Source organism: Taeniopygia guttata, chromosome 1 (genome assembly GCF_048771995.1).
Source record: "Taeniopygia guttata chromosome 1, bTaeGut7.mat, whole genome shotgun sequence".
Taxonomy (NCBI): domain Eukaryota; kingdom Metazoa; phylum Chordata; class Aves; order Passeriformes; family Estrildidae; genus Taeniopygia; species Taeniopygia guttata.
Window position 1 is genome coordinate 58,037,559 of NC_133024.1, and position 12,867 is coordinate 58,050,425.

Here is a 12,867-nt window from a genome sequence, read left to right on the forward strand (position 1 = left end):
AGGTTATGCTTGTCCAAAACTACATTTTGCTGATGTCATCCATCGAACTAGAAACAGTCACTGTCACTCCTATTTTCTAATAGACAAACTCTTTCACCCACTCTTCATGAAAAACGTTAACAAAATGTGAACCAATACAGCTACAGCATTCAGGTATGCAAAGAACTTAAGGCTGTTCATGAAAGAGACAAGTAAGAAGTTACCAATATTCACTGCTCATCAGAGAAACATGGAAGAGATAGAGCAATTAGTACTGTGAAAATCTGAAGGAACTACTTTGACTCAAGCTTTGGAAAGATTAAATTGTTCACCACGTTAAGGCTCTTGCTCTACATTTCCACTTCCTGCTCTAGTCTGGAAACTGTTTAATCTGCAAATTTCTTACGGTCTCCTGTTCAGAGAGCATAAGAGATGCATTCTGCAGAAGTACTTTCAGAATGTATCACCTATATGTCAAACGAAACCAAAAATCTTTGCTTCAGAAAAGAACTGATTCAAGTTCCTACAGACTCAACTCTTCCTGAAAAATTCCCATTTTCTGTTATTCCCTTATTCCTTCTTCATTTTGTCATGGTAAAAACTCTCTTAGGATATTCCTCGCCAATGTTATTATAATCTCTCTGACTCCCACTAATTCGCCTTCTTTACAGACTCTCTAGACTCTCCAAATTCAACATTTACTTCAAATTCTCAGATCAGCATCTGTTTCCTGAGTAAGAACTTATTTCACCACCTAGCAGGTCATAAACTTCATTGGAAAAAACTCAAACTAATCATATTTGATGTGATTACTTTGTTCCATTTTCCCAACATCCTGTGTCGGAACATTACCAAGCACTCATTAGATTTTATTTGAAGTGTAAACAAAGACACACTATTGTTTTTACAAAAAGAAAAAGGGAAAGCAGCATTAAGAGCATCATAAATACTCACTGCTATTCTAATCCAATAAAATAAAATAAAAAAAAATTGAATGGCTTTTTCTTTCATCCAAACTGCAATGATTCACATGGAGGAAACTGTGACTTTATCTAGAAATAAAATAACGTGTGTCCACAAACTAATATTCCAATTATTCACATGGAGGAAACTATGACATTATCTAGAAATAAAATAATGTGTGTCCACAAATTAATATTCCAATATCTAAATGCATCTTCAATAAATACCATGTGTTATTCTACCCAAAAAAATGTTCCATGCAAATGACTTTTACTACCAAGTGTATCAAATTCTTGAAGAGACGAAAACAAGTTAGTGTTTTTAAAAACATATTATAGTTTGATGAATATATAAATTCATACCTGGAATGTCACTTCTTTTTCACCAATTTGGACAGTTACATCAGCCTTAAAGGGTTTCTTTCCATGTACACTTTCTACTCTAGTAATCTTCCTGGGAAACAAGTGTTTTTCTGAATCTTGAAGCTCAAAGCGCTGTAAAATTCAGGGGTGAGGAAATAAATTATTAAATACAACTTTCTGATTTTTAGAACTGTTCCTTCTAAACTCATGCCAGAAGAATATCCATAATTAATTGCTTGTAAAGTCCTAAATCCATTTACTGCAACTTTTACTGCAGATACCTGTGTTCACATTCTTGATGGCTGATATATTTTACATTTAAAACCAAAGCAGAGAGATTGTATACTTATTCAGACTGCACTGACGGATGTAAAGTGAAAATGTCACATGGTAACTTTGCCAAGTCTTGGCCTGACAGTTGAAAATTAAACAAGAAATGAACCATAGCCTTTAGAATGTGTAATAATAAATCACCTATCTCTGCAGCTCATTATAACCAATTGTAGATTTAAACCTCTGACTGCCAATTAAAAAAACTAGCAAACATTGCATTTACTTAGTTTCATAGCTGCCTTGTACAATGAAAATTGAGGACAACCTGTACAAATTAAGCCTTCAGCATGTTCTAGGTATATCAAGGACAAAAGAGGACCTATGTTTTCTTAATCCCCTTTTGAGCATTATACTCTTTATTTTTGCTGTACATAGAAAGAAAAAAAAACATTTAAAAATGTTAAGTAAGGAGAGTCATATTGGGGACTTTATGCACAAAAAAAGCTATTGGAACTATTGAATTCATAGAGCCATATTATTCAACAGAGTGAAAGTTGAGTAAACAAAAGAAAAAGGAGTACTGTCCAGCTCCTTAGAATTCTTAGAAAATAGAGGTTTTTAAACAGAATTCATTAATGTAAAAGCACTCTAAAAAGGCATATAGTATTATTACTACTAGGATTCATAGCACTGCCTATTAAAGTTCAAAAAGAAAACTGAGATGGATTACAAAAGCTTTTTCTCTTCATCACTTTGCAAATTTCCATTCTGGAGCAAAAGCTTACAAAAATACTATGTTTAACCACTTATTTAAGATAAATGTGCTTTAGTGAAGGGCTGCACCAAATTATATTCTTATTGTAACAGCTGAGTCTACTTCAGATACCATTAAATTCATAGGCAAAAAGAAAGGACAGACATGCCCACTGAGTACTATCTCCAAGGATCATTCTAAGAAACACTCCAACTATGATTCTGTGAAATCAACTACCAAATGTTCTCACTCTTATCTTCATTTATAAATTGCAATATTCTTACTAATTTAATGGCATTTTGGATAGAGTCAAGGGTGCTTATATACAAAATTGCTAGCTGCTTGTACACTAAATCCCCTACCAATAAAAGAAAATAACTGTGAGTGAGCACGATTACCTGCACCGGCAGACACTGGATATTGGATAACAAGGATTTAGAGACAGCAACAACAGAATTGCACACAAAGATTTTAGGAGTTTAAAAATTCTAAGGTTTTTTTTTGATTGGTTGGGGGTTTTTGTTTTGGTGTGATTTTCTTTTTTGTTCTTTGTTGTTGTTGAGGGTTCTATAGCATTTATAGACATTCAGTCAAGAGAGTAAAAGAGGAATGTCTATGTGCAAATTGGTACTGAATGTACACAATCTACACAATTAATCTAAGTTAATTGGAATTTATCACATGTAATTACATAGATGTTGCTGAACTGAAAACTCTGATAATTAAACAACCTCTATTAAGTAATTAATATTAATGTTAATATTAATATTATTTATTAATCATTAAGTATTAATTATTAGTATTAATTAATTAATAATAAATTAAACCATTTACCTCTAGTAAATACCACACTTACACTTGAACAGGAGCAACAAATTAAACTGCCTGTGGCTTTCAGACCAAGACAGATCTCTTTGACTCAGTTCTTCATTTAGAATTATGATATAAATGGAATCAGAGTGGCATAAAATGGATGTACAACACATTAAACACTGCTGCTGAGCCAGAAACAACTTTCTCTATAAAATATTTGAGCTGATAGCTGCAAAGGAAAAAAATATTTGTGGTTTGAGAGAACAACTACTGAGCACATTCAGTATCAGAAAGTTTAAGAGATACTTGGAAAGCCAGAAGCAGGCAGCCTCACTGACTCAGAGGAAAGCACAAAGAATAAACCAGTCACCAAAAACCAGGGAAGTGGCTTGGCAGCTCATAATCATCAGGCCACCTTCTGCATGCCTAAGAACATGTGAGAAAACGCAAACTGTAAAAGTTAGGGGGGAAAGGAAGAGTAATTCTGACCACTTGGAAGCATCTAATGATTGGCAATATCTCAAAATGGAAAATGCAAAGAATATACCAGTAGTCCAGCTGGTCAAAGGAACAGAGAGCTAAAATGAGCCAGAGCTGCAGATGACCATTCAGTTGAACCCACAAGGCAGCTAGGCTATTCAAAAGAGACATGCAAAAGTGTCTGGAAGATTCTCTGCATGGAAAGGAAAGAGAATTTTCCAAAGAATCAGAGGACTGAACTGCTTTACAAGCAGTGAAATAGGAACTGCAAATGCAAGATGGGATGGATTGATAAATGAAGTCTGACAGATTCCACTACAATGGTATGTATTGGCACTAAGAGCATCTATTAATGCAAAACCCCAAAGATTATAAAATACTTTGGAAGGAGTAATAGAGAAACAAATCCTTCCTTAGAACAAAATTTGCAACTGAAATATTTTAGAAGAGAAAAGAATCCTGAAGAATTCTTTCTTGTCTAGACATGAAATAGAATGCCAGTCTTACAAGCATTCCTATGTACTGTGAGATAGGGAAACAGTTTTCAATGAGGAGGTCAGGTAAGATTAAAGTGAGTGTTCAAGTAATACAAAAATGAGTAAAGGCAACAAAAAAACTTTTATTTGATAGAAGATCAAGACAGTAAACACAGAATTAATCAAAGCACGAAAAAAACAAGGAAAAATTCTGGGGCTTTAGAGTGAAGGTAAAAAAGGATATAGGCAAAAAGTGACTTGCTCATTTATTAAGACAAATCTGTTCTGTATGTATTTTTCTAAAATCTCATGGAAAGATTCTCATAATTAGAAGGTAAAAAAAAAAACAAACACTGTGAAAAAAGGCTCACAAAAGGTATGTGAGAATTAAAAGAGTAAACTCAAAACATCTGATAAATCTGGAGTAAAATACTAAAAGTTTATAGTACAATGAAGAAATAAGTATAGAAAATGTGGAGCCTCTTATTTGCCACCATGCTCAGCCTAAATGAAGCCAATCAGTTTTATAAAAGCCTCTTAGTTGCATGCAGAAAACTCCAGTGCTGCGGGAAACATGCTCAAGCTTATTGCTTGACAATGTTTAACTGAAAGGTGTTTTCCTTGAAATCAGTGATTTCTTCATATCTCACTCTTGCAGAGAAAAACCATATATACTTTTAAACATGATTTTTACAATTATATTTCTAATGTTCATCTGTCAGTCAAAATAATTTCTCATGCCATTATTTCATGAAAGTACAGAATAATTTTGAAGGCAAAAATTCCAACCAGATCTTCTGAGTTAAGGGTAATCTTTAAGAATCAGAATACAAATTGATACAGTTGCCAAAGTGAAGAAACTTTAAATAAGAGTAAACAAAGCCACATCATTGACAAGTTTATTTTGGTACTTTTGTCCTGTTTGTTGCAAGCTAGTGAACTAATGAATGCTGCAAACTGTAGTAGTCCTACAAATGCTTTTGTATGTTAAGCACCTCTAAAGACCACTGCTGATGCTGGATTAGTACACAATTCTTAATTGCATTTTTTTATGTTAACTAGTTTGAAACAAGGAGTTACATTAGTATCAAATTACAAAGTTCATTTATAGACATCCTTTTCTCCTCAACATTTTTCCAGGTGGGGTCTCACCAGAGGGGAATGGAGGGGCAGCATCCCCTCTCTCAGCCTGTTGGCTAAGCTGCTTTTGATGCAGCCCAGGGTACAACTAGATTTCTAGGCTCAAAGCTCACATTACTGGGTCATGTTAAGTTTTTCATCCACAAACACTCCCAAGAAACTATCTTCACTCCCATGGAAGATATAACTCAATGTGTCACATTATTTCATTACTGAGAATAGGAATTACAAGTAATGCCTAGATCTTGGTGCTTCCTCAGTAAGCAAGGTGCATATGGAAAGGATTTCTCCAAGTTGAAGATAACATTTGGAAGACAGTGCTTTAAGAATGTGATCTCTTCAGGAAACATGCACGGCATCCAACAGCTGCCAAAACTACCTGTTTGGCATAACCACAGGCTATCTCACTTCTCAGCTCCAACAGCTGACTGGAAGGGAAAATATCCTGAAATTAGGGTATGTTATCAGCTGTTATTACTACATCCCCATATCTGCCTTTGAGTGTGACACCTCAACTTTACATTCCATTATCAAAAATTCGTTTTTTTTTCTTTGAATGTTAGCTGAGGTTAATAAGTGATTGAATACACAAGTTAATCCATCAGTACCAGCACACTTCCAGTATTTTTGGGGTTTTTTCAACTCTTGTTACCACCAAGATTAGCATTTCCTTTTACACAGAAAGAAGTATTCAGTAGCAGTTATTACCTGGACATTCTCAGGAAACCCACCAGTAAGAAGTGTCTTGCCTCTGCTAGACTTCTCTCCCTCACCATTCTTATAGAATGCAAAAAATAATCTCTCCTTAAAATTTATACAGTTCTGGAGCTGCTATTATTATAACATCATTATAAACAGATGTTCCTCAATACAACCAGTTATTTTCTGTAGTTCTTAATATCCGTTGCTTAACAAGATTTGTGGTGTGCAAATAGAATAAAATGCCAAATTATATTATATGTACTTGTTGACATATAAGTGAAGGTAGTGATGAGGAAGACTGTCTTTAAAAAGAGGAAAATTAACACAGAAAAATCTATCAGTGAGGTACTTAAAAGTAGATTATTATTGAGAAAGACATGTGGCACAGGATTGTGTCCATATGGTTCTTGAAAATCTCCAGTGAGAGAGACTCCACAACCTCTCAGGGCAATGTGTTCCAGTGCTGGGTTACCTGCACAGTAAAGAAGTTCTTCCTTATATTCAGATGGGAGTTCCTGTGCAACAATTAAAGGCAAGTGACAAATGACTTCAGGCCCCGGACTTCAAGCCATATTGGCTTATTCAGAGAAGTGGTAGGTAGGACCCAACAAGAGTCAGCTTTGATGGTGCAGAAAAGCTAGCAAGTCATTCAGGACATCCTCCTAATCAAATGCAAGGAATGTCCATCCCAAAACTGAGTAAGACAAATAGAAGAGCACCCCAGTTACATAGGGAATACAGGACTGAACTCCCATGCAAAAAAGAGGGGAGAGAAGGGGGAAAGCAGGGATCGGCTGCAAACATTTCCCTGATACATAAGATTGGTTTTAGGCAAACCAAATATTTGCTAGCTACAAAGATGGTTATTTCCAAATATGAACATAGAAATCATATTCAATTTTCAGGACTAAAAGAACTAGTTAAAATGCTTTAAGGCTAATTTTCAGCAACATATGTAACTCCTACAACATATTAAAGAAAGCTGACACAATGCTTATGTTTTAAAACATAAATAAAATAATCTATCATAATTATAGGCTTTGTAAGCTACTAACATGGACAAACTGAAAAAAAAGATCTGACCAACAAGAAACAACAAAAAGTAACACAGACCAAATCCAGAGACTAATACAATCTATAATCGTGCAATAGTGAATGAACTTTCTGCATGTAATATTTAGTCTTTTTAGAATCTTATCTTAAACGTCAAAGGCCAGAGATATTTTTTAAGCATTTGACTACCTTAACCATACAAGTAACTACTTTCAGATTAATTAACCACTTAATTTATAATGAGGACTTTTCTGTAGTCTTTAACTGAGGTCTAAATATTCCAAAGATCCTAGAGGTTTCACCTTTCACTATAATGAAATTAACTAGTTTATGAGGATATTTTAAAAATACTGCTATAAAAATTTTAAGCATCAGCAATAATAAAGCCATTTAAATTACCTAAGATTTCTGTTTTTATATAGAAATAATGAAGTACCATGCCCTGGAGTGACTTCATGATGCTGAATTGTATCCCCATTTGTCTGTTTAGCCCAGAAATTAGTTCTGTCCCTTTGAAATTATATCTGGGAGCAAAGGGAGGGGCAAGCAGTGGCATGCAGTTTGTGTGTGCAGAAGCTTCATTTTCACTCCCCCACATCCCTCGCTCTCTCAGTGTGTGTCGTCTGCAGCACAGACAGTGGGACAGGGCTCTCCTTTGCTTTTAGTTAGCTTTTAGCTAGCTGAGGCAGAGAAGTTTCCTGGACTGTGTTTGGTTTTTTTTTTCTTGGAACTGTTCAGCCCTGCTCTGGACTGAAAACCCAGAAAAACACCGTGAGCTCTTGCCTGTGGCGCACCAGGGACCAGAATGCAGCATTACCCAGTGCAGGAGGGACTGATAAAAGACTGAGTGAGGTGAGCTGCAGCCCATGACAAGGACTCTGAATTTGCCATCTCTTCAGAACAGCGAGAGGTTCCATTGTTTAATATTATTATTTTTTTCATGTTTGTGAGTACTTTGCTTGCTAAATAAGCAGTTTTTTCCACTTTTCTTTTTATGGAGGTTTATGTCTCAAACCAACTGGGGGAGAGGCCACTTGAATTTGCTTTCTAGAAAACACCACTTCCGGAATTTCCTCATAAAATTTGCCCCAAACCAAGTCATACCATTAATCAGGAGAACTACTGCCATAATCCATCACTCCCTAGAATTATAATATAAATATATTGTTCAATACTTACTTTTAACATGTCTTTGACTGCAGTCTTGCCTTCCTTTCCAAGGAAAAGGTGATAGGGGTAAAGCCGGTCAAGAACATGCTGGACTGACATCATAGGAAAGGAATCCTAATTAAAGTTTTAAAGAATTGAATAAATTATTGGCTCATTCTGTCACTAGCCATTAACCCAAAATTATGCACAGCTTTGAACTTAAAATAAGACTGTAAGGGCAATATAGAAAGGACCACTACAAGCAGTATTTGACTAGATGTCAAAACAGGCACTTCTCAGGTGTAATTCATTATCATTTAAGTGTCCAAAGTAGATTAGAAGAACTATGTTCTTAAAATTATTTTCTTTCTTGTGCATAAATGGAAGCTACAGTGACTGGCTCAAATACCCAAAGACAAATATGGCCACGAGACAAAGCCCACCACAAGTAAATGAGTTTCACAGTACTACTAGAAGAAAAAAACATACGACAAGAAATCTGTATTTCAATAATAATCTACACATTCACAGCAATTTATAATATTTAATTTTGATTTTATCATATTGTACCAGTTCTACTTAACAAATCAGTTGATAGAAATTTCTGAACAGTTTAATTAAAACTGTGCTGTTTTAAAGAGAATAACTAAGTATGCTTGCACTTCCTACAGAAAAAAACCCCAACCTTTTCTTTTTTTACTATTTCTCTGTTAGAGTTAAGCACTAACTCTCTTGTCAATTGCTGCCTGAACTAGAAACACATTTGACTATTTATGACTACTGAAGACACTATGCATAAAGCCTTTCCAGGCAGAAAAATGGCGTTTCAAACTCTCTCTCAATTGATTAAATATTGATTGTTTGCTTTGAAATGGACTTTCAAATTTTTAAGGACCATTTGTGTGTGTAACACTAGTGGAAAACAGTCATTTAACTGGCACTATCTTTTTAAGCCTTCATCAAAGCAAATAAAGCAATTCAAATAAAATTAACTGATTTTCAATTATACACTTGGATTTACATAAGCACACAACAGAAAGAAGAGTTCCTTGGAAATGAAACCAGGAGACATATTTTATGAAATGCGTAATTCAATTTATAAGCAGTAACACTATTTATAACGTTCCACATAAAAAAAAACCCAGTAAAAATAAACCAGTTATTGCACTATAGTAAATGTACAGCTTCAAGGATCACGGAGCCCTTTATAGCATTTTAAAAGCCCTTCATGTATATATAAAGACATACCATGTAATTTTTCCACATTATCTCAAATAAGTAATAATTACAATGAAATGTATAAAATAAGCCTCTCCAGAACAAGACCCTATGAAAAAATTTCCCTTTTGTCAGGCAGGAGTTCTCAAACTATTATGTTTTGGGACTGTGTGACTCTATGACAGAAGATAAGAAACTACTCATCACAGTGCACTCTCTTGACACTTTTAAACAGTTAGACTAACTAAACTAGAAGCAGAGTACGGCACTGACCCAACATACAAAGGAAAAATTATGTACCTCAAAATCACTGAGCACAGCTTAGAAATCCAAGTGATTAAAACTAATTCTAAAAGAAACAGTTTCCATTTACCTAAAAAAGACACTCATACAGTGGTAACAGTTCACATTCTCTACTGTAAAATAAAATGCTTCCTTCACTTCATAGTTTAGATAATAGCTTAGGGCTCATTTTCTTTCTGTTACTCTGAAAGCCATCTGGCATTCATTTAAAAAGAATTTTTCACTTTGAAGCTCAAAGAATAAAAAGTTGCAATTTATTTCAAAATCCAACAATATTTTTTCCCAAAGCCCTTCAAATACTACTTCATTTCACTGCACTTGAATTTTCATCACTTCTTGATATCTAATGTAGGACTCCTAATTCAGAAAACAAATTCTGTCTGTTCAGCATAACTGAGGGTATTGAGCATCACAGTAACACAAGTAATTGATATGCTTTAATGTTTATAATCAAACAAAATATGTAGGAAGTGATCTGCTGCTGAGCAGTACCATAGATAAGATGACTGCACATGAGACAACAGAGAACTATCCAGAGTTCCTTCTACAGACACCTGCACCTTGGAGAGCTGGTCTGAGAAACTCTCCTGGCATTTTACCCTCCTGGGTTGACCATACCTTCCTGCATGCAAAAGGGCACCAACCCTTCTCTATACAGATCTCACGTGCCTGACTTCCTTCAGGAGGCACCTTCCATGTTGTCTTTGACTTTTTACCATGTAATTATAAAGTCAAAGGGACAAAAGACTATCCAGGAAAGCAGAAAGACTGACACAGCTTTAGTCCTGAGCTGCCTGACCTGTCACTGTGAACTCTGCAGATGTACAATTCCTATTTCCCTCTGGACTTAGCTGTCAGGAAGCACTGCATCTTTGAGAGTGCACAGCCTGCATCTTCACATAATCCTCCATTTCTGTTTATTCTAAATTCACCAGTAGCCCATAGACATAATGTAGGCTTCCTCTCATACAATTTAACTGCTTCCTATACCCACTTTTTTTTTGGGTCCTTTAAGGTGTCAGTGGAGAGCAACAGGTATCTTTGTAGTGCAATCAATCTGATTGTAATGTGTAACATTAAATACAAAGTACTTTTAGCTTGTGGTTTTTATTTCTCTCCACTTTCTACCTCAGTGCCATCAGATAAACTGTAGATGCCCTGAGGTCTGGTAAGGTGATTTACCAGAGGGGGGGAAACAATAAATTGAGCACTAAGATACATTTAATAATAACACAAATCTTATGTCATACAATACTTTGTTCTTCAGTATTATGCTATATTGTTTGGTTAAAGCATTATCCAGAGATATCTGACTGAGACTTTTCTCCCTCAAGCTATTCTTAGTCTTTTCAGGTTTTTTTTCAAATATTTATGTTAATCATCTTCTAACAATATGAATAAACCAAATCTAATTCTGAGCAATTTTAAACCCAAACAGTTTCACAGCACATGTATGCACATACCAAAATCTGAACTGCAGCCGACAAGCTGTCTAAAGGAAAATCTGGAAGTCCCAATGTAGAAGATTCTTGAGAACAGAGAGTTGTAGCAAAAGACAGGAGCTGAGAAATTCTGCATATGAAAAAGTAACCACAGAGTTTTATACATGCTATCTGTATTTAAAATACTAAAGCATAAAAAGTTAAATATAGTAAAAGATGCTGACACTACTTCTGAGAGCACACAAGTAAGGTGTGACCAAAGTTCTAAAGCACTAAGGATTCATTATATGAAGGCTGCATACAAAAAGCTGTGTGAGCATATGCCCACACATATTAAAAATTTATTCATTTCTGGTCTCTATGCAGTGATAGAGACACAAAAATAGCATGGAATTCTGAAAGGACATAGCTTCTTCATTCATTTTTTTTCTAATTATAAAAAATTACCTCTCCGTGGAAACGTTTGATCCAATTGAATATAACAGCTGAAGATGGTCCTGAAATAGAATATAAAATCACAGAGTAAATTAATTTTGGCATCATATTGTGGGTCACAGGTCATGATATGAAGCATTCTCTATCTTTCCCTCTAATTTAGACATGAGGATTCTACTCACTCCTTGACACAGAATTAATTTTATTTAAGAATAAAAAAAATATCAAATTCTTTATTTTAGGGCTGTGCTATGGAAGTTACTGTTCTGCTGCAACATTCCATGGCAACTCTAAGACTGCATGTCAGGAATTTATTATGCAATACGAAAATAGGAAAAATGCACCTTAAGAGAAATTTGTTACCCAATAATTCTTTTCAGAGGTGAGGTAAGTAAAACATAACATCAGAATATTATCTCTAACTCAATACAAATGATCCAGTCTTCTGCTCCCACACTCACCTTGAAGGGCAGATGATAAACATCTCTAGCTTGAAATCGAGAGCGAAGGGGTGGATCCAAAGGGTTACCAGAGTATTTAGGTACTGGCAGGCCCAAGGCTATCACTCGAAAATCTTCACTAACCCGAACAATCTTCCATGCATCTAACTCTGATTTTGTATGCTCCTAAATAAATTAAAACAAAGCAACAGGAAAAAAAAAAAACACATTGTGCCATTAAAATCTTATGATGACTAAGCTCCAGTTCAACTAAAAGCTCCAGTCCTTCATCCTAAATGTGGTATTTCTCAAATGTTCTCATCTTTCACACAGTGACTAGAAAGACTTGAACCAGTCAAATCTCTGGATGATAAAAACAAGTTTTTCCAAAACAAACATAGAAAAAAATTATTAATTAGGTATAGCTTTCAGACCTGTAGCATTATGACCAAAAACCCTAGAGATGATGGTGCCTGTTGTGATGTTATCTTACATTACATCTTGTGAAAATGTACAAATACAAAACTCTTTCTACAAAGAACAGAAAACAAACTGACCACAAAATATACTTATTCTAAAATATTAGAAGTGTGTTACAATGAACAAGGTTTTTTCTTCTTCTTTCCCTCTCATATAAGTGCAAAGGCAACTAAAATCTCAATTTTAGATGCTTCATTCACAAAATATACTTTATTATTTGAAATAATACAGAACTAGTCTCAATCATGAAGACATTAAATATTGTATTGTCATGCAAGGGATTATTTGCATACAAAAATGCTCTCTATCTATCCACATTATATTTAAGTCCTCCCTAAAACTATATATGAATACATTTCCTTCAAACCTAAATGCTCAGAAATTATTCAAACAGGAGAAGCAAAA

The 12,867-nt window shown here is 34.8% G+C and overlaps 1 protein-coding gene across 3 annotated transcripts in view; it reads right to left on the reverse strand.

Annotated features, from left to right (window-relative positions):
• VWA8 (von Willebrand factor A domain containing 8) overlaps positions 1-12,867 on the reverse strand; it is a 181,476-nt gene that overhangs the window by 128,992 nt on the left and 39,617 nt on the right. For all 3 annotated transcript variants that reach the window (XM_030272011.4, XM_072928692.1, XM_072928700.1), the window contains 5 exons: positions 12,004-12,168; positions 11,555-11,604; positions 11,129-11,237; positions 8,175-8,279; positions 1,305-1,436 (listed from right to left, as the gene is read on the reverse strand). In XM_030272011.4, coding sequence (XP_030127871.4) covers positions 1,305-1,436; positions 8,175-8,279; positions 11,129-11,237; positions 11,555-11,604; positions 12,004-12,168 — 561 coding nt within the window. The remainder of the gene's footprint in view (positions 1-1,304; positions 1,437-8,174; positions 8,280-11,128; positions 11,238-11,554; positions 11,605-12,003; positions 12,169-12,867) is intronic.